Genomic DNA, 23,349 nt, shown 5'->3' on the forward strand with positions numbered 1-23,349 from the left:
AAATTAAATTCCTGAAAGTCAAACTTTTCTCCTAATGCAAACTTCTTCAAGTTCACAGAAAGACCAACTTTCTCACCAACTCCTTGACTCGTGGTCTCAGCATGGTGTTTCATGTTATGGTGGGAAAAGTAGGCCTCTGAATTTGTGAGTTCAATTCAGTCTTACACATAGGTTTTATTTGATTCTGCACAAGTGTAAATATGTCACTGGCTGAGGCAGTGTCATCAAGGCAGTGTCCTTTCAACTGCAGAAAGCACAAATTGCTAGGAAGGCTTGTTTTTGGAACTTTAGGAAAAAGTGTCTTGGAAAAAATAGGGTAATTTTTGAAGAAGTCGACGTGCGCATCTGAATTTGCCTAATTTTAATGTGAACTCCAAATAGGAATGTGTATCCATCAAGTCATTCTGGTTTTTTAGAGTCTACTTAACACTCAGAAAGTTTGAGTTTGACTTTCTTGTGTGGGAATAACTCTTTTACAGCCAATGTTTCATCAGAAGTTGGACATCTTTTCATGTGTAATTATTTTAGGGTTTCAGGACTTTTGATTCTCTAAAACATAGTAATATTCCATATACATTCTATTTTATTTCAATTATTGTGTGAAACTTTCAACTCTCATTTGGATTTTTGAACATTTAGAGAATTAAGCAGTTCTGAAAGACTATTTTAAAAAATCAATGTAAACCTTAATGAAAATAGGCCTCTCCAAGCAATGTTACCACAAAAATATAAGAATCAAATGGTGTAAAAGTTTTGCATTTTGAAAATATATTTTAAATTATTTGTCCTCATAAATTTATGTCCTTGGCCTTTCCATTGATCTCCTAGGAGGGTTGGTTTTCAATATATTTTAACAAGAAAATTGTAATACAAATTGTGGGTTTCATTTTAGGTGAGGTTTTTGTATTGGGGTTTGTTTTTGTACAGTAGAGTTTAATCCATGTGTTGCTTTTCTTCAAGTATAGTTTAAAGGAGTACATTTGGAACGTGTTTTTGGAAAAAGCATATTAATGTAGCAGAAGAGACTTCAGTGCACACTTTCGAAGAAAAACAGTTTCTGAGCATTAAGTGGTAAAAGGCAATAATAATTCAAATGATGGTAACAAGCAGTCTGCTAAAAAGAATGCATGTTCCATGTATCCAGCCATTTCACATGAACTAACCCCGTTCAAAAGAATACATGTTCCATTCACTGTGCACATATGTGTAATCATTTTTGACTAAAATCAATTACCATTATTCATGCCAACTAAATCTGCAGTAGACCATATTAGTTGCCAGATAAAGTATAAAAACTCTGTTGAAAAATAATAATTGAATCCTATAAATGAATAGATACAATTTGCCACATTTTGTTATAATGCCAAGAAACACTCCAGAGTAAAGTTAATGTTAATTTTTCTATGTAGTATTTTTAACAGCTATGGTAAAGCTTATATTATGGTAGCAATAAGTGGCATTTTATGCTATAATATGTTGAAACCTTAGATATGAGCCTAATTGGTTTTTTTTCTTATTTTCCTGAACATGGCAGGAACTGACCGGTGCAAAACAAACCCATGCCTTAATGGAGGCACCTGCTATCCTACTGAAACCGCTTATGTATGCACCTGTGTGCCAGGATACAGTGGAGACCAGTGTGAACTTGGTAAGGCCTCTTCTTGGCCCAGGCACTGTAGTTCTCTTCCAGAAGCTATATTGTGGGAGAATTTGTATTGTTGAATCCATCAGAGATTTTAGGGAGACCCATGTGTAGATGAACTCTATATGAAATGAAATTAAAATCTCAGAGTAATTAATTGGGATATGGGAATGGGGACAGGGGTTGACTGAATTCTGTTGCTACAATTAAGACTAAGTAACTCCTACTGAGGTCGGTTATTCTTTTTTGTGAATTTTAAAAATGGACTTTATAAATGTAAAGATGCATATATATTGACATTTTCATTTAACCTTTATTTTTGCATTTTAATACATAACCAATTTAGTAAAAAATGTTTTTAGAAAGCTCTACTTATAATTTAGGTTTGGGGATAACTTCCTTAATTCTTAATTAAATTTTTAATGCGACTTCAAAATGCTATGGGAATACAGTCATTGTTTTCATTGGGGTAATCACAGAGGTCTATGTAGTAAGGTTGCATTTGCCAGAGATCTTTGAAGGTGGGGAGGATTTGAAAGATGGTTCAGGGAGAGATGGACCATACAGACCATAAAGTACAGAGCCATTTGAGTGGCTGCAAGTATTCAGGTATGCCAATTAAGGGTGTGTGGGGGGGGGAGAGAATAACAAGCAGGCTGGGTCTAGAAGATCCTGATCTCTGAGAATGTCCTGAATTCAAAGACCAAATAGTTTTGATTCATATTCTAGTTGAGTGTCTTTGAAACACTATCAGGCATCAAAATCACCCAGAGGGCTTGGTAAAACACAAATTGCTTTCCCTATCTCACAGCATCTAATTCAGGAGGTCTGAAGTAGGACCTGGAACATTCATTTCTAATACTCTCAGGCAATGCTGATGCTGCTGATCCAGGGACCATACTTTGAGAATTGCTGCCTTGGGTGACTGGGATCCATGGAAAGTGTGAGAACAAAAGAATAAAATTATTCTGACTATGCACAAAAAGGATGAGAGTCTATAGAATGAAGCATCTATCTAGGAGGAAAGGGTCCAGAGGTAGCTAGGTATTTTGCATATTTCACATGTGAAGTAATCAGAGCATAAGCTAGGATTGGAGGTGGGAAGTTTAGGGGGGCTTTTAAAATCCATTTTAGGGTTTAAGGGATTCACCTAATAGCAATGAAGACAATAACCCTATCTTTGAAATTTTCTTAGGATAACCAATTCAGAAAATATAAAGTTGTTCAGTTAAGTTTGAATTTCAGATTAAAAAGGAGTTTTGTTTTGTTTTTTTGTTTTTTAGTCAAGTTTGCCCTTAATACTGCATGGGACATACTTTTGCTAAAACATTATGTTTTTATGTAATTTGAAATTCAAATGTAATTGGCTATCCTTTATCTAACTGGCAATCTCACACTAAACAGATTTATTTCACCCTTTTTGAAAGTATTTTTGTGGGCTTTCAAATTTTATTTCAGATTTTGATGAATGTCACTCTAATCCCTGTCGGAATGGAGCCACATGTGTTGACGGTTTCAATACATTTAGATGCCTCTGTCTTCCAAGCTACGTTGGTGCACTTTGTGAACAAGGTAAGAGCTATAACAGCATTTGTAAAATGAATGTTAATTGATGTTTTTCAAAATTTTGGCCTGACTGCATGTTTTTTCCCATGGAGCAAATTCACAGGTTACCCAAGTGTGTTAGGTTTCCTGAAGTGTGAATAGCTCAGCCATAGTGCTGACTTCATTATGATTGATTTGTTGATAGAATGCAGTTGCAGACAGACTCACTAAGCTGAATTCAAGGACATCTAGTCACAAAAGGAGTATCATTATATATATTCTTCCTAGGGACAAACTAGACATTGACCTTAATGTGGCTTGTGTACTAAGGAGTGCTGGATTCAGTGTTGCCTTAATTTTTCTCCTAAGCACTTGAGACTCATGAACTTATTTTTCATAGTCAATCATATCTGGAGAATGCATTGATAAAGTTGTTAGAATACATTGGCCTTAACTTGGCACATTCTATGTAAAAGATGTGAGTCTGCTCACCAGGAAATTTTCCTACTAAAGAAGCATCTACTTTTTTTTTTCCTGAATGAAATAAAGGCCTAAAATCTCATGATCCCTGTAATTTCCATTTTATGGCCAACCTAAGAGTATATTTTAGGTGGTTAATGGTAACATTTCTTAGCCCATCAATCAGAAACAGATTGCACGCTCAGCACACTCAGCTTTGGAATGTCGGTTTCCTCTTCTTAAAGTCATACAGTGGTTTGGCTTTGATAAAAGTGTGCAGTGCCAAACTTCCATTCCAACAGACAAAATGAAAAAGTATTAGACACTCAGACACATTGGTCTGGCCACACATTCTGCTTTGCAGTGTTAATTCAGACGTCACTATAATTAAAGCAAAGCTTTTAAAATGCTGCACGTACTGAATTACTATTACAAGGGGCTGGGCAATGGCTAAGTTTAGTGGGGGGTTTCTTTTCTTATTGCATATGGTGAGTATGTTTCATAATTTTAAACATGAAATTAGACTAAGCTAGATTCTCTTTAAAGTAAAAAAAAAAGCACAAAAGGGTGAGACACTTGGAGTGGTCAAATGTGTTAAAATGATCCTGGCTTCCCTTAATTTCAAGTACAGGAGAAATTTACAAATGGATTTGTTCAAAAAGTGTTTATTGAGTATCTACTCTTCTCCATACACTGGCCTGGCCATTGGAGATGGAGCTCTGAAAAACAATAGCAGGTTTTTTTTTAAAAAAGGTCCCTGACTTCGGTGATTAACTTTCAGCAGAGAAAGAAAAAAGCTACTACTTGTTTTATACTTTTGTAGTTTACTAATTGCTTCCAGGTACATTATTTCTTTTGACTGATCCAACATTTCTATGCATTAAGTGTGTTAGAAACTGAAGATCAGAGAGAGGAAGAGTTGTACCCAAGATTATATAGCTAATTTATAGAATGGGCAAAACAAACCCAAGTTAACTTTAAAGCCTGAGTTTTTCTCAATACTTCTAAAGCAGTTCTAAGAGATAAATATCTTATTTGTGTAGCTGTTGGATTGAGTGGCAATAGATTCTTAGAAGGGATTTGAGGGCCAGTTTCCTGCCCCCCTATTTTATAAAGAAATTGAAAATAAAGTTTTAAGTTGTTTCTTCATTTCTGGGACCACCTAACTCTCAGGCACATTCTATTTCATCTTCAATCAAGTTTAACTTTTATTTACTCTACTTGCTGAGAAACATCTACCCCCATCTGCTTACCCAGTGCAGCTGTGCTCCTGTGATTTATTGCCAGGACATTGAAGGACTTGTTGCTCTTCTTTTCAGGTTGCCTAAGAACAAATGTTTTCTTCATTAACAGCAGCATTGTTGTCTAAACAGTTTTCCATCCAAAGTTCCACGATGACTGTGTCATTATTTCTTCAGCTGACCTTTTCTCTGTGTTAGTAACTTAAGTCTCAGTAACTCTGAAATAGGGGACATATTTTGGTGGAATCATAACAGACAGAAAATCTAGAAGTGCTCTGGGACTGTTAGAGAAACAACTCTGCATGCACAGATTGCCCCAGTCCAGCCATGATGCAGTTTACCAGGATGGAGGGTCAGAGTGTTCGTAACTCCTTAACAGCCCTTTATCAGAGGTGTTGAAAACATTACCTGTATAGCATAAAAAATATTTTAGGGGAGAAGATTAAGAGTAATAGTTTCAGCTTCTGTGGTCAGGAACAGGAGTTTCACAACTGCAAATCTGGAATTGTAACCTATAAGTGAGAGTGGTTTTAAAACATAAGATGTCTTTTCTTGAAACCAAATGATTTTTTTAAAAAATATATCATTCCAAAATGTTGACTTTTAGTAAATGAAATGTGATTCACATTACTCAGGTAAAGGTGGAAAAACAGGTAGACTAATCCTTATATTTTCTGTCAGAATAGAATTCTGGAAGATGCTTCTTGATGTACAGTCCTTCATTACATATTTGTTGAATTCGTGAATGATAAAAATTAAGTTGGTCTGTGTGGGTACTAGGCTTTTAAAAAATATAAAAAGCCATTCTGTTAAGTTATATATATTGTGTGTGTGTGTGTGTGTGTGTGTATATATATATATATATATATATACACACACACACACACACACACACACACACATTCATTAGAAAGCTATGGTTTAGACAGTAGAGATTAATTCTCTCACCTTGATTTTGACAGAAACTCATCTCCTTATTTTTTAGAATTGTTTTCTCATAAGAATATATTTGCCTGTTAACTGGGAAGGGCATTTGTCTTAGTTTTTGTGGTGCTATAGCAGATAATACTGGGTACTTTATAAAGAAAAGATGTTATAACAAATCTCATTATTATTACAACTATAATGCACCAGTAAAAATGTGGAAAAAAAAAGGAAGAAACACCTGTGTATTTAGTTCCCAGTTTGGGGAGCTGAATGTCCAAGATAGAGTGACCCCATTTGTTTAGTTTCTAGTGAGAGCTTCTTGCTACATCACAACATGATGGAGAAGCAGAAAGGCAACTGGCCTCAGGTAGAAGGAAGAGATAACATGGTGAGACAGGAAGAAAGAGATGTTGGAGGGGCAAAGCTTGTTTCTTTCATAACAACACACTCTAATGAAAACTAATCTGCTCCTACTGGACTCAACTCATTCTATGAGATAGTGTGAATCCACCAGGAGGGTGCAGCCCCCAGGACCTAATTACCTTCCTCCAGGCCTCATCTCCTAAATGTTCTACCACCTCTTCATGCTGCCTCACTGGAGACCAAACTTTCAGCACATGAACCTAGAGAAACAAACCATAGCAGCATTGTGTAACAATGATGTGGTCATGCATCTAGATTTTAGGATCATTTTTTTTTATTGTAAAAGAGAAAAAATGCTTAATGACAATCTATTTTAATAGTAAAAGACAAAAAGAAAAAAAGAAAAAGAAACCTGAAATCACTCAGGTTAACAGAGAAGAAAGAGTGCAGAGATTTCTTTTTCTCATGTATTGTTCGAGAAGTGATGACCCTCTAGAATTTTAAACTGTATGTCTTAAAATAAGTGAAAACTTCCCGGGTTCAGGAAAGCTAAGCTATTACAATATCACAGTAATGACTTTGGTAGTGAGAATATCCTAAAATGTTTTTCAACACTCCTCCTCTATAAAAGAACCCTGCCCCTGTGTGAAGATCTGCTTCCTCCCCTCCCCACCTCATATCTGAATTGTTCCAAATGAATTTCCCCAAAATAAAACTACAATCCAAGTGACCAAAATTTGCTTTATTGTGTGGTGCTGAGTACTGCTTTTATACCAAACCATCTGACTGTGACCTTAGGTCTTTCCTGTGAGATTTGGTGATCTCAAAACAACACTTTAATAAACTCAAAACTTCCAGTACACATTATTCAAAACAATTAGTCAGCAAGTTGTAACTAAACAACGGGCCTGATAGACTAAACTAACATGAAGACTGCCCTCCAAGATAAGCCACATCTGTTGCATGAACATGGTCTGAATCAATGAAGCCAGGAAAAAAAATTAAAACTCTTAGAAAGGATACTTCCCCATGACCATGGGAAGAGGAGTAAATTGAGTGAGAATTGGAAGATGGTTTGAGTTTTTATTTGGCCCAACTCCACCATATGAAACATCATTCATTTAATCTAGTAGGCTTCTGTTTCCTTCATGGATTATTAGAATTAGGGAAGAAGGTATGCTTATAAAATAACCCAGGAGATTTTGTTAGCTTTTACATGTAACTGCTTCAGTATATTTGTGAGATATATTTTGTAAAAGTCAAAATTGTTTCTGTTGATATTTATTTAGTATGAAGAGTATGTGACCCACCTTTGGGTGGGTAAGTTTGAGAGAAAATTGAAAATGAGTGCACAGTTCTACTAGCAAACCTACTCTTTTGAGAATATACATCAAAATTGGCAAAATAGAGAGGAAAGCTGAAGCTTCCTCATGGTGTAAACTTCAGATATGTTTGAAAAATATTTTCATCACACCATATTATCAGTTGCGGCAGGCTATTTGAAAAAGAGAGAACACACATGGGTGCACACATGTGTGACATGGTGGGAAGGCAGTACTAAGTACTAAGTTAAAGAACTCAGGTATTTCATTTCTAATAAAAGTCTGATGCATTTGCTCTGGGAGTTCCCTGGTTTCCCGCTCTTTGGCGAAAGAGCACAGACATTCAGGCTATATCCCCAAAGCTGCCTAAACGTGATTGATATTTCTTTTTGCAAATTCCATATGACAAGAGTCCTTTGGCCCCCAAGATACCTCTTTGGGTAGTGGGAAAGACTATTCCCAGAGCCTTGGAAGTTGTTATCCAAATAGAGCATGCATAATCTTGTTACCCAAAATGCTTATCACTTGAATGATTCTCTTAGGAAAGTCCTATGGGTAAGGAATTGTCTCCACTGCTTCCTGAGTAAGTCAGCAGACACTTGCAGCCTAGGAGGTTTTGGCTGGCTGCTCTTCCAGTTTTCTCCTCTGTTGAAACTGGCTCTAATCAAGGAAGTTGCAGTTAGATACTGCCTTTTTAGTCCAAAGATGTAAAACCACCCACTTTGCTAGGATCAGTTGGGCTTACTTTATAATGATTTCTTTGTCATCGTGACCAACTTCTATGAATCAGTTACTTCAGGGACATTGCATAGATATTGGCTTGGGTATCCTATCAACACTTGTACTGGGCAGCCAAGTTTGCATGACGTAGGTGAGTTTAATAAGCTCCTGCCTTGTTTCTCTTCAGACACTGAGACGTGTGACTATGGCTGGCATAAATTCCAAGGGCAGTGCTACAAGTACTTCGCCCACCGACGCACGTGGGATGCGGCTGAAAGGGAGTGCCGTCTGCAGGGCGCCCATCTCACCAGCATCCTGTCTCATGAGGAACAAATGTTTGTGAATCGTATGTACCAGATAAACATGAGTTTTCTGAAATTTCACTCTTCTCACCATTTTCTTAGTTTTCTCCATATCCAGCTGAAAAGATGTACCTTCTTCAGTCTTGATTCAGTTTATTAAATTCCTCCGCTGTGAACTGCCTAATCGCACTTATATGACTCTTCCAGTTTGGGAAATATTCAGCTATCCTGTAAGGAAGTCATTACATGGCCTGCCAGCAGTTAATAGGTGAAACAGGCTGTAGGTAGAATCACAAGCAATTATTATATGATTTTTTTTTGATTTATAGAAATGGCTGTTTCTTGCAATTCAATATACTTCTCACCTTAGTTATTTTCATAGTCTCTATTTTGAATATTTGTATGTATTGCCTAAAGTTAAAGTTGCTTTCAGTTGTTTTTGTCTTATTAGTTAAGATTGAATTATGAATAACAGCCTAATCTTACCCTTTGTGCATTTGGTTCTCATCCAAGTTTCTAATTATTTTAGACCATAGAAAGTGAGCTACATATTAAGAACATGAATAGGTAGGTGAAGATTGAAAGCTAGTGAAACCTAATACCAGAGCTGTTTAATAGCTTCTTAAACTATATCAGAAGAGGGCAACTAGATTTTATGTAGCAAATATATAGAACTATTTTTTTCTCATGAAGCACTGTTCAGTGCCCTGTTGAACATGTTCCCATGATGTCTGCAATCTTTTTGAAGTTTGATTATTAATTTGTAGTCTGGATAGAGGTCCATTTAACTTCATTGAATTGGTGACTCATCTCATGGTAAAAGAAAATATTTTGAGGATAATTTTTGAGAAATATCTTAACTGTAAAAAATGCTTTGAGAAGAAACATGTGGCTTCCAAAGTGAGGGTAGAATGAATAAGATCTGCTATATTTTATTGGGCCACTGAATTTTTGCCAACTACCTAAATTAACAAAAATAAGTGGAAAATTTCAATCATGAGTAAGAATGGAAAAAAGTATTTAATTATAGTAAATGGCTAGGGAAGTTATTGTCTGTGTCTGATATTTTAATGTCTCACAGTGTTTGCAAATTAGCTTTTTTTTTCTATGCACAACTAAATAAAATTACAGCAAGAAGATGCATGATTCAGTATGAAAATAATTTTCTTTGCTATATTTTTGTCCATTTATGGGAAAGGTAGTGAGAATGTGTTGTTTCCCATGCCTTAGGTGTGGGCCATGATTATCAGTGGATCGGCCTCAACGACAAGATGTTTGAACATGACTTCCGTTGGACTGATGGCAGCGCACTGGTAAGATGCTAATGAGAAGGACACAATTCTAGAAAGCTTGGTGCTGTGTGCTGGTTGCATGTGACAGAGGATGCATTAGATTAGAGACATGTTCAGTGAATGACTCAAGGTCACTCAGAGACAGGGCAGAATTACAAAAATGTTTCAAACTAATTGATCCAACATCCATCAGCATTGCCTCTGATGACTATGGCTTTCTTTCAAAGAGGATTATAACAAATTTCCATTGAAGGGAAAACTAGATAATCACCATGAGTTTGTGTTTCAGATGGCTATCTTTTTTAGCTTCAAAAAGGAAAAGAAAAAAGACCTATTAAAATACCATTTACTCTTACATAATTGCAAAGGAAATTTGCTTTAAAACATGGCTCATTTTTATCCAGGTAAATAGATTCCTTTAACTTTAAGAAAATTGTTGATTTATGACATTGTGAATACCCTTCCATTCAAACACTGCTAATCTTATATTGATTTTTTTTTTCTACTGCTTAAAGAAAAAAGTGGCTTGGAAATGCTGGCCACAACTTTGAGTAAACTGCAGTAGGTTTTTAAATCAGAGCACATGAAGCTGTGTTGAATCACTCCTGGTCAATATGGGCCTAATTCTCTTGAAACAGTTTGGATGTGATTGGTACCTGGTGATACTCAGTGCTCGATGTTCACTAGAGTCACCAGGGGAGAATAATTAAAAAGTAGCATCTAGGCCTCAGACAAGATTTAGTTTAGCAAAACTTCCAGTAGCTGTATTTTCTACATGTTCCATGTTGACTTAAAATTCAGATAATAGGATCCACTAGCTTAGATGTAAATGTAAATCAAATTCTATATTCGATAAAAGAGTAAAAATTTAAAATAACTAAGTTCTCTTTGTGTATGAATTGCTTAGGTATTTAAATTTTATTCATACCTTCCACTCTTCTGGATTTCGTGAGTTTGGCAATTCTACTACAAATGCCAGAGTAACATCTGTGTTTGGAAGTTTTACTCTGTTCAGGGAGCGTTTCTGTACTCTTATGTACTGTTTGTATCTAGATGTGCACTGAGCTCAATTCTGTCACCTGTTTTGCAAGTAAAGGAAGGAAACTTCAGTCAGGTTGAGCTATATGCCCTGAGTCACAAGTCTATTAAGTGGTGAGGCTGGTGTGTGCACTCAGGCCTGTCTCCAAAGCCACAGTCTCCTCTCGCTGGTAGTTTTGAGTCACCTAACATAAAGCCTGGCTTGCTCTCTGTCTGCCATCACTCTGAATGTTAAATCAATACTACTTCTCCCTCAAGTTTATAAGTAGTTTTTTGGTTAAAAAAAAAATAGGGAAACTGGCTTGTCTATAAAACATGTTCCCTGAAAGTTATGGGAACCACCATTGCAGGATCCATGTCTCCATTTCTCTCTAATTGTCCTAGCTAGAAGGTGTACCTGTATTGGTTGCATCTCTATGTTTTAATTTTCTGTACTTAAGGGGTATAATAATGGTCACTTAGATTAATAGTGGTTGGTATTACATGAGTCCTGATATATTAATTTTTTATTGAAGACAGATCATTTTAATTTTATAATTTAATTTTATAAGTGAACATACAATGGGAAGGACTTTTTCTATACCTTAAAGATAATTAAAATTATTTTTGGAATTTTGTTAATATATATTATTTAGCATTGTCATTGAGCAAGTTTTCCTTCATTGAATATTTGTAGAATAAGCTGGATTTGGTGGATAGATAGCCCAGTGGAAAGTGCAGATCCTTGTGAAACTCCATTTCTATTATAGAAACTGGAATGTCCAAGGCTCAAGTGGCCAGTCCTGCTTGGTACTTACTTGTGTCTTGCAGATCTGGTTGGGTTCCTGTATGTTGCAGCTTGAGCCTAGAATAACTGCATTTGGTCGTTTAGAGTGTTTGAAAAGTCCATCCTTTACTACACACTGACCTGACTGAGCCAAGTCCTGGTTGTTTAATATCTACCATTAGTTATTTAGAATGATTGTATGTTTTCATTCTTAGCATAGATTGTATTCCTAGATGTTTACTCTGGTCTCCCCATTTTCAGTTCATCTCTTCAAAGAAGTGGTTCTTTTCCCTGCCTTTTATTTCAGATGGTGTCTAGGATAAGGCCTCATGCCATAGCACTGTGAACTTAATGAGATGGAATATTGGCTACTATCTACAGCTATGTGGGTCTGTAGAATAACTAAGGGATGTTATCTTTCCTGCCAGGTCCATACTAGTGAGCGTGACTCAACATGTTATTATTCCACATGCCACTGCAAGGTTACTCAACTATTTTTTTTTTCACCTGTGCCCATTAGGTTTCAATGCACACAAATACTGTGAAAAAATAAATTACCATTTCCATGGCCTAGATTGGCTCTGAATTTGGTAAATTAGTAAGCATCGCACCTTGTAGAAAGAGAAATATTGATCTTCCTTGGGAATTTTCAAAGGAAGATAGCATAGATGATGCTCTCATAGATAACCATACAATATAATGTAGAACCTTGCTCTTAATTAATTCATCCCTTTAACTGAGAACCAAGGATTAAGTGCATGCTAAGAAAAGCCTTAATTTGAAGAAGGCAGGAAACATCATAAACAAGCAAAGTTTATTCAAGAAATGACACAAGTACTTCCAGAAAAAAACTCAGACCTTTGGTTTCTTCTTAATTCACTCTGTGTAAAATAAAAGTGTGCTAAGGAGTGTCCCTTAACTTTGAACATTTGGGAACAGAAAAGACCATCTGTCTAGCAGCCTCTCTCCCTCCCATTTGACTGATCTTGGGCCCACTTTCCTGCTTTTTGAATCCACCCTTTCCTCTGTCCCCCTTCTTTCTGAGAAGCCTAGGTGTCTCTTAAACCCGTTTGTATTTCTTTCTACAATCACCATCCCCTTAACAGGTTCCATATGTGTGCTGGCCTTTGAGTAAAATAGTTCTCCTTTGTTTCGCTGTTTACTCCAAGTTTCTTGCTTTTGAAAATATCCCTAATAGCTCATCAGGTCTTCTCTGGGGTGAGCAGTATCTGCTTACACTTTGAAATGGTGTTAACTTGACTGAATGCAACATCTATGGACTTTGTTTATGTTTTAGAAAGATTCTTCTCCTCTTCTGTATCCTCTCCTCTCTCTCTCTCCATTTTTTTGTTTGAAAGATTTATTAGACCTCATTCCTGTTGGGAGGTAAAACAGTTCTAAGACGAAAAGAGACTTTGGTATTTACCTTTCACTATCTTTTGGTATGCCGTCATATGATTCAGGGAAAACAAACAACTTTATATTAGATATCGATTTCAATGATTTCTTTTATTAAAATAATTATATTCTGCTTCCAATAAGCTTGTGGTATAATTATGTCATAATTAATATGATTATGCTTGATAGCTAGACTAATTCAATTCATATGTTTATATTAAATTAGTGATATTGTTTGGCCAAATCATTTAAATTTTCTTTATTCTTCAGATTTTCTGATTGATTCATTCCATGTTATTGGCTTCTATAATAGGATGTTGATATTATTGATAAAATACCAAATTTTTGTTTTTGTTATATTTTAGGAATCACCTTCATTATTTACTTGAGGTATTTGCCCAATAAATTTCACAAAAGGCTTGAACCTTGTGATTTTTGTTTAAGTTACTTTCTCTTTAACACATTTCAGTTTTCACTTTGTCACTTGGCTTTCCCCTAAGCAGTTATTCTTTAACTTGACTGTTGATCCCTAACAGTGAAACAAACCCAGTGCTTTATTAGAAACCTTTACAAAAAAAACTCCCATTATGCATTTCTTTCATTGGCACCCACATTATTTTCAAAGACGCTAAGTTGAACTGTCCTAGTTAAACACATCTTAAAGATGGAGAACTTTATCTAGCATCTATACTATTAGCTGTCTTTGAAGTTGTTTCTTTGACCAGTTCTTAACTGGATGACTCATCTGAAGTGTTTCGCTCAGCTCTGCCTTCAGGTGCCAGGGAACTTCTCTCCCCTGGCTGTGAACTCTTCTTGCTCCCTCCTTATAATTCTTCTTTGTCTTCCCTTTGCTTTTGGTATAAAGTTCTAATTATTAGCATGACAGACAGAACCCAGCAACTCTATTTGCCAGTTTCTCAGCTATAGCAGAAACCATCAGTTTCTGGAGTAAGTCATGACCTCTCTTGTGGGGCTTTACACATACTACCCTGGTGCTGAGCCTGTTCTTACCTCCTGTTCTGATTTCATTTCAGAACATACAGAAGCCCTGTGCAGCCAAGCGTCTCCTTCCTCCCAGAGGCCTTCCTACCTGGGCATGACCAGAGCTCCTCCTCTGGGCTCCATGGCCCTTTCATTCTATTCCCATTGTAGCACAGAGCCCCATGGGATTAACTCCCTGACACTGACCCTTCTGAAGCAGGGGTTAACTTCCATCTCTATTTTTTCCAGAAAATAGTAGACAATTTGCATAGGATACTTCATAAATATTTCTGAGTGAACACATGATAATCAAAAGGCATTCATTGCTCACTGTATCTTTTGAATCTTGAAATAATCACATTAAGTCTTGCAGATGAATCTCTTTGTGACAATTCTTGTTTATCTAAATTATAAACTCTACTTACAGTTGCACAAGTAAGTAAAACCTAATAGATTCTCAAAAATGGCAAAAAGAAAAAAAATATGTTTCTCAATAACAGAAGTTTATAGGTGAACATAATATCTTGCAACAGGTATTAATCCCAAAGGAAACAAATGTTTCTATTGGAAATGATGACAGTTGTGTCCATGGCTGTCCCCTAGGAATACCTTTGTAATGAACTTCAAAGGTTAAAGATGGAAAGTATACTTTGGCTTCTGCCATTCCTGAATGTCTGAGTGATATCAGGGCAGATTTTCTATGAATCTGTAAGAAAACAACAATTACTTAAAAATTTGAGGGAAATTTTTTCCCCCTGAATTAGACACATATTTAATGTCTTTTCTGAAGAAAAACATGTTGTTTTTTTTTTAAAAAAAAAACTTTATCATTTATATCCAAATGTAGTGAAATAAGTAAAAGGAAATAACACTCCTAAATATCATCAGCTCATTTGATTTTTTGAATTGCTTGGCCAAGGATGATTTGATTGCTATATGTAAGTGAGAACTTCATTTATTGATCCGCTGTCTGAAGCTTATCATGCTAGCACAGAGGAAGCCAGACATCAAGAAACATTTTGGAATCATTTATATTTCTCTGTCTATATACTTCCTGGCAAAATAATTGTCAGAATTTTTTTTCAACTGAAAACCATATTGTGTCCATGGGACAGCACAATTTAGGAGGTAGTGGGAATTCTTAGGTGCCTTAACCACACAACTTTGTGTAATGCCCCTCCTCAACTAGTGGGTTAAAATCATATGGTGGCTCTCAGCTTTTTTTTTTTTTTTTTTTTTTTTTTTAGGGATTGAACTCAGGGATGCTTTGCCACTGGCTCTTTATTTTTTATTTTGACAATGAGTATCACTACATTGCTTAGGGCCTCAGTAAGTTGCTGAGGCTGGCCTCAAATTTGCTATTCTCCTGCCCAGCCTCCCCAACCTCTGGGATTTTAGGTGCGTGACAGCTCACCTAGTGATTTCAGAGATTTAAGGCTGTTGCCATCTTATCATCTTCTTTCTTTGACCCCCAAGAATAAAGTTATCATAGGGGTATTCTACATGAGGCCATAGAGAAAGGTCTGTGCTCTCTTCTCTCCTTCTTCCCACCCCAGCACCTGGATTTCTGTGATTGGCCACTTCAGTGGGTTTGACATGTTTACTTCAAAGAAAACTGACTCCTTACCTGGCAATGTCCAGAGATTAAAGAGTGAATAAAATCTAGTTCCTTTATAATATGGAGGGACTTTTGGAAGATTTGATTTTTTTTTTCTGTAAAGAAGCCCTAATTTTATTCTTAAATATTAAGCATGCACACACACACACACACACACACACTTTCTACATCTTTGCATTTTTAACTTCAGTCATTTCTATTTTGTTAGTGCTCAGTGTCGACCCCTCTTAAGCCATTGGCTTCACTTTCTGAGAGGAAGTGTTCTGTCCTCCTCTAATCACTCTCCAGTCTTCTGTTGGGAGAGAACAGAGACTTCCTCCCTTCTGTATTTGTCTGAATTTAGTCAGGAATTTCTAGAACAATTCATGGACTCACAGATCCATAAATGTCTTGTTTTCTAGCAGTAGCCAACTCAAGGTGCACCATGGTAGTTACGATGGATGGCCACAAAAGACTGATGAATAGAAAAACTTATTGTACAATTTTTTCTTTTGTACTTAAAAATTCTACATAAAAATATTTCTGAAGATAACCGAACTTTCTTTTTTCATTTTGATTGGCGTAGTACACCCTGGCAAGCTGGTATTGCTGGAGTGTGATATGACTTGCCCTCTCTCCTAGGTGATTAGAGTTGAGGCACAGGAATTGTCAGATAGGTCTGGATCTGACTTTAAATCCAGAGACTTCTTTTCCTCTTTCATGAGACAACTCATCATTCTATTAAGCAAACCATTGTGAGACATCACAGCTTTGGAAAAAAAAAATAGAAACAATAAAGAATAGCCCATAAGCCAGAAAGAGACTCTTAACAAGGGGCAGAGCAAAGAAGTAAAAAGTCATAGGCCATAAACCATTATTCCTCTTCTGCAGGAATGTATCATTATTACCCTTCTATAAACACAAAAGTTCCTATCCTCCTTCCTCTCCCAGATGTCTTGGACACTGAAAAGAGAATCGGGAGTATTAACTCATTCCGGTGCTTTCTAAGCTTGTTTGCAGGTTTCTGCTTGTTTGAAAGGACTGCACATAGTTTGGCAGAAAATAATGTAAAACAAAAGACTCTTATTAAAAACTTCAGGTTTTTTTTTCGTCTTTTTAAAAAATATTTAAAATGACTTGTTGAGAGTAAATGTTTTCAATACAGAGAAAAGATAAATGTTTGAAGCGATGGATATACTAATTACTCTGATGTGACTATCACACGCTGCATACATGTATTGAAATGTTACACCATACTCTATGAACCCATATAATTATTGTGGATCATTTAAAAAATAAAAATATATTTTTAAAATTCTACCCCCAGCCCAAACCCTTAAGTTTTCCATTTTCTACCTGAAAATCTCAGGAGACTTTCCATAAAATATTTGCAGATGTGTCAGCTGTGGTGTGGTTTTAGCTCCAAGCCAAATGCCACTTCTTTGTGAACAAGTCACACTGCATTATCAATGTTAATTTAATTATGTTAAATGTCACAGGCTTCATTGTATTAACCTAACAGCCAAGAAAAACATATGCTCTTTCCTCATTCTTTAACATATTTCTAATGAGTGGAAGACTTCCCAGATTCCTTCCAACCCAAGACCACTGAGTTCATAATGAAAAATCTTACTTGTGCTGCAGTTTAATTTGATTTGAAATCAAGAACTGGTTCTTCTGAATCTGCATGAGAATTACAGAGTCATAGGGTAGTTCTAGAACACAAAACCCCTCTCCACGGAGTTCAGATACCTAGTGATAGGTTGAACAGCTGGAAAAACAAGAATTACCTACACTGGAAAATCATTTCACACTTGACAAGATTATTCTGAAAAAAAGAAAAAAAAAAAGAAGGAAACTTATCAACACCGCAGTTCCCTCTCAGAGATGTTTTACCAACATGGTTTTATGAAACTTTAGAATCACACGCAGATGTTTAAATTTAATTGCTACTTAGTTTAAGGAAATGCATAACCATGGGAAAAGCACCCCCCCACGCCCCCAAGAAATAGTTGAATGAGTTTTGGCACTTTCTCCTCTCTTCACATTTGGATCCCTAGCATTTCATGACTGAAGACCCGTGCAAACAGCTGGGTGAAAGGACCCACTGGCACCATTCATTGCATGGATTAAATGCAAGTTGCTCTATGGGGCTCTGCCTGGGGCCCCCTGTTTCACAGTGGTCTGACAGTGGGAGTAACTCACATCCCTCTGAAAATGCTGTTGATAATTACTGCTTTGTAAGGCAGTGAGCTCACGCTATTACACAAGATTAGTGTTGTACTCAGGAGCAGCCAGTTTGTCTCTCCTGCACAGAGGATTTGCCAGCTTGGAAAATAATGGGCATATTGCCACTTTAACAACTATCAGGAGACCCTGAGTTAGTTTTTCTTCCTTTCAGCATATTCATGTTGGTAGGATCCAACTCCAGGATGCAGGCATAGGGTGGTGATATCAAAACAAATGTCCCTTTCTCCTTTAAAACAAAGCTGCTCTTTTATTTTCAGCTGTGGGTCAGAGAACTACCCCGTTCAACTAAAAGACAACAGAAAAACCATAATCTCACTTAAAACATAAATAAATAAGGACCCAGACCAGAGCGCAGGGATCAGAGGAAGACATCTACCTTGTAGGGAAGTCATTTGCCCTGAACAAGTTAAATAAAGCAAAGTTAAAAACACACCAGGGACTGCAAACAAATGCCCATTGTGCACCAGAGTCATCAAGAAAAAAAAAAAAAACACGTCATTTTAAAGTTACCAAATGTTTTAATGTCTGTAATAAGTGGTCCTCATCACCTTTTTTCAGATGACCATTTGAACTATGATCTGAAAGGCTAGGGATAACTCAGAGTAGTTATTCTAAGTTTGTTATTTAGTGAAAAGCTAATTTCTTAATGTGTGTTTCAAATGGAGACCTCTCCTCTTGGGAAAATATTTTCCACTTGGAATTAGCTTTTATTCTATAATGGTTATCTACTCACTCTTGGCATTAGTTGTATTTGGATTTAAGCTGTAGTTCTGAGAATATAGCAATACCACTATGGGTCCCAGGTTAAAAGAGAGAGAGAGAGAGAGAGAGAGAGAGAGAGAGAGAGAGAGAGATCACACACATAGAAGTCAGCTTTTAGTACAGGTATCATGTTTTCAGAGCTAATCTAGATAAGTTTTCCCCTAAAATCTTATCTAGGAGACCTTTTGACTGTGTACATAGATATTTATGATCTGCCTTGTTCTAAGGTGGATGTTCTAGCCTTGACTTGGCTCCTGGTGAAACTTCAACATTGATGTAAACCATCAAATTATATTAAACATACAAATTATATTAAACATAAAAGAGAAAAGAATGAACTGACATAGATGAGTGCTTTAGTTAGAATTTCAGATTATAATTACAGTGGCCAGTAATGAAATAGAATGTAGTCATATTGGAAAACCCCATTTAGATGAGGTTTATCTTCCAGCAAATGCTTTCACTCATAAAAATGGGAGGACACACCACAGATAATCCTTTGATCTTTTGTGCCACATGGACTTAATAATGATGGTTGTTTGGGGATTTCTAAGTTCCATTTTGTTAGAGGATTTGGTGCCATAGTTTTGTAACGGTGGAGATATATCGCCCTCTAGTGGTATTAGTATATTTTGTGTTGCAAAACTTGACATTCCTGGAGCTCCACCCAGATCTGTGAAGGAATAGTATTTTCTGCAGACTAAGTTCCTGTCAATTTAAGTAGTTTGAAATTTCTAGTATTGAGTTCATGATATTGTAAACATAAAAGTGAAATGTGGAACAAGGGGAGTTTTTTTTTTCAATTCCAGTGTGAAGTTAATATGTGTAGTCACACGTTTAGCACAATTCTAGCAAATAAGGCAAAGAGCAGGGCTTGTGTTTCCTGAACCTTCACTTTATTCAGGTAATAGAACCCTGCAGAAGGTTTTCCTTGGCTAGTTTCCTTGGCAGGTGAATCTAGAAGATGTTTGTGGTTTTCCATGAAATTCTTATTATAAATTGAATTAGCTGTGTTTAGAGGGTAGGCAAAGAGAAGTAAGTGGATTGTTCACAGAAAAAAAATTCCAAATTATAGTTTGAAGTTTAGTAAATTCTCCTAAAAATCATGACATGTATTGTGTCATAGAAGGGACTCCTGGGACAAGTGTCAATAACAGTTTTTATCAACAGCATATCTGTGATTGTTCATGTTTAGCAAAATCATAATTTTTCCAAAACATAGTCTTTAATTGTCCATTCAAGATAACCTAAATTATAGTAAATTTGAAACAGTAGAAGATGACTGCATTGAAGTTGAAAAAATATAGATATGGTAGGTCCTTGGTAGTTACAGATTCAAGACTTGAAGTTCCATTTATACATGAGGAAGCACAAATTTGAACTGTAATCAGTGGCTGGCTAGTATTTAGGATTGTTGGATCAGCTCTCAAGTTTACATAATGGGCATCTCAGCTTTGGGGTCGGTTCCTATCTACTCTCCTGACCATTTTGGTTTTTCTCTACTATTTTTTGCCAGGAATTTATCTGCTACACAAGTCTGTGTGAATATGTGGCTTAGCCACGCCTTTCCCTAATGCCAAGAATACTGGCAGTGTATATATGAGATGTGTGCATGTGTGTGTTCATGCTCACATGTGTTCCTGAGAGGGAGATGCGAATCACAAACTTATGACTCACAAGGAGATGAAATTTAACTTTAGATGTCTACAACAATTCTGTTTTCTTTTTATTTATATTGTGCCATTTAGGAACTAGCAGAGAAATGACACCAAGAGATTCTAAACAGAGTATATGATTCTTTAGGAAAAGCAGTGATTATTGATTTTCTTTGCAGTTATTTAGCTAAGTTAAATTAACTCAATGAAAAAATGTGAAATGGGTTGAGTATTTTGAAGAAGCATTCATTATTGCTTAAGTTTTGGTAAAAACAGTTGCTTTTAGAACTTCTTAGTCTTAAGATATTGATAAAAAGGGATTTAAAAGCAAGATTCTCTAATGTTCTAGAAATTCTTGGACCTTGTGCCCTCAAGGTTTTCCTTTTAAAAAAAATTCTTTAAAACTCTTGGTGTGTAAAAAAACAAACATTGTTTTGGAGTATGCAAAATTGAGCCATTCTATGCTGCAAGAACCTTTCTTGCACCAGCCCTTCATCTTTTCTACCCAACAATTCACATATTTCTTCACAGTTAGATACTTCTGTATCTATCACCTAAAGACTAGCTGAGGTGTGCTGTTTCAGCCGTAATTAATACTAGATGACCTTGTTTTCTTTCAAGCAATTATCAAAACTGAACCTCAGGAAACTCCTTTTTTAAAAGAAAGTAGGTGGGGAGCTCCTGGTTTAATTCTAAATCTTGTGTATATTCTGAACACATGCTATACCAACCGTAGCAGAAAGTCAGTTCCCTATCACTGCATAAGGAAAAGGTGAATTAGTTATATCCCATCTTATCAGTTTGTTTCGCTCATAATGTAATGCTAGTTATCTGCTGAAATTTTACAGCCATTGATCATGTCCATGTAGTGTGTCTTTAAGAGAGAGAAAATCACCTGGTATCTCTGAATGACCTTTAGGACCTCGTCCACACTATATAATCAACCAGAGACTCACCTTGTACTGCTGTGACCCTGTCTAAATTTAGAAGATTATTGATAGCTTTCAAAAGCAGAGACTTTTCCACAGGCAACACTACCCCTCACCTCCTGCCCCCAGTATGATGACTGAATCAAATGGGAAAATTGAGGAGACTGGAAAGGAGAGTAGCTCTCCTCCTACTGTAGTGAGAAAACCAGTGCATTCACAAAGGTGTGAAGTCACTCTCAGGTGAGGGATGTTGCCTGGGAAGTTGTGCCTGCTGCCAAAGACCTTCCTTCAGGACGAATCTTCCCCTTTATGTTAATGTGAGAGAGGAGTAAATTTTTTTACAAGGAAGGTTATTTGGAGTGAAATAATCAGCATTTATATTTTGGTAGAGTGATGAAGAACTTCAGTCTTGCTGTGAGGTTTTTTTTTTCCTTTCAATGTTAGAATTGGTTTTCAATGCACACTCTGGTTGGTGGAGACAGCTTTCTTGTGAGAGAACCAAGAACCATACTTACTAACTGTTGGATTGTGCCCAGGGTTTTTTGAATCATTTTATTATTTTGGCAGCTGATTTACTTGAATCCAACTTGGGGGAGAAAGAGAAAACAATAACTGAAAAGTGACTGAATCCAATTTAATTGAAATGGTTTTCTTTTTTTTTTTTTGGTATTTTTCTTTTTTACAGTCATGGAGAGCTTGTTGTTTAATTAGAACTTAAAAAATAAAGCAATTTAATAATAATATTATTTCATAATAGATATGAAATAATTATCTTAAAATAAAATGCAAGAAAAGTTTACATGTGAGCTGGCTTTCCTCCATGTTGACCCTTTGAATTTTATGTCATGATTTTCTCTGCCAGCAGAAGAGAATGAAAGTACAATGTAATTTTAGGGTTCTTTTCCTGGCAATCTAATTCTTGTGGTCTAATTCTTATCCATGGGGAGGTAACAAGAGGTAAGGGTTTTGAGTGGGAAACATGAGTACCTGAGGCTGAGGCATGACTGGCATTTGTTTATATCAAAGGTGTTAAAATGAATTTCCTCAACCCATGCTGACTTTTTAGAATAATTCCTATTGCGCCCAACCAGTCCAGAAGTGGGTCAGTTAAGAAAAGATTGCCCAAGTTGTTTGCTCATAATTCTATATGAGGAGAGAGAAAAAAAATCCAGGTGGGAGGTGGTAAGTTTCTCTCTGCCAAAAATCTATATCCATATGTAAGAAAGAGGCACTGTATATGAAAAGAGGACCTGTTATATTCCACTCAGAATTGATTTCCTGAGGAGGGATTTCTTCCTAACATTGAACTGAAAGAAAGGAAATATGTTTTGGAACCTGAAGTCATATTTATTTATTTATTTTTTATAATCTTTCTCCCTGTAAGTAACGTTAAATAAGGCTATAAAAGAATTAAGGAGGAAACCAAGAAAGTTGTTCAGAAAACTAGCGTTTCCTTTGCTAAGTCAGTTTGGCAATAATATGGAGCAAAATCAAAGCATCCTAGCCAAAATAAATGTGCACAATGGAGCGCTCAGATATGAGGTAATACTGTGACATGCCTGTGGGTGTCAGACATTCTTATAAAAACCATACAGCTAAAATTTGGTCCTGCACCATTAAGCCACAGCTCTGCCAAGCAACAACAGGAACACACGTTTTAAATCATTACTACAAGCCAAATGTAATTCTCACCAAAGACAATTAAATTTTTTACCAGAGGTCTGGGCAACTTAAACCCCAAGAATCACTTAAGTAGCATAGAATTTGAATTTCACTTCCCTGTGGAAAATGAGACTGATATTGTTCAGATCAGGAGGGAATGCCAGTTGAAAATACATGGCACTCGAGTAATTTTTCTGACTTAAAATGTTATTTGTTGAGGAGGGATGCAAAAATTTAGCTAGAAAATCTGAGTGTTTTCTGAAAAACGCATAGAACATTTTATAATGACCACTTTTTACTGATATAAAATAATTTATGCTCAATCTGAAAGAACTTAGAAAATTTGTAAAAATTCATTGAATAAAATATTTTCTTACAGTCTCATTAGGATACAGCTTTCTAAGATTTTAATGTATTTCCCTTTAGTCTTACACACACACACACACACACACACATACACACACACACACACACACGGAGAGAAAGAGCGGGGGGGGG

The 23,349-nt window shown here is 36.2% G+C and overlaps 1 protein-coding gene across 4 annotated transcripts in view; it reads left to right on the forward strand.

Moving 5' to 3' along the window:
• The window catches only part of Vcan (versican), a 103,531-nt gene that overhangs the window by 70,781 nt on the left and 9,401 nt on the right, over positions 1-23,349 (forward strand). For all 4 annotated transcript variants that reach the window (XM_048800243.1, XM_015497869.2, XM_015497867.2 and 1 more), the window contains 4 exons: positions 1,535-1,648; positions 3,101-3,214; positions 8,407-8,565; positions 9,752-9,834. In XM_048800243.1, coding sequence (XP_048656200.1) covers positions 1,535-1,648; positions 3,101-3,214; positions 8,407-8,565; positions 9,752-9,834 — 470 coding nt within the window. The remainder of the gene's footprint in view (positions 1-1,534; positions 1,649-3,100; positions 3,215-8,406; positions 8,566-9,751; positions 9,835-23,349) is intronic.

This window comes from Marmota marmota, unplaced genomic scaffold (assembly GCF_001458135.2).
Source record: "Marmota marmota marmota unplaced genomic scaffold, marMar, whole genome shotgun sequence".
Classification (NCBI taxonomy): domain Eukaryota; kingdom Metazoa; phylum Chordata; class Mammalia; order Rodentia; family Sciuridae; genus Marmota; species Marmota marmota.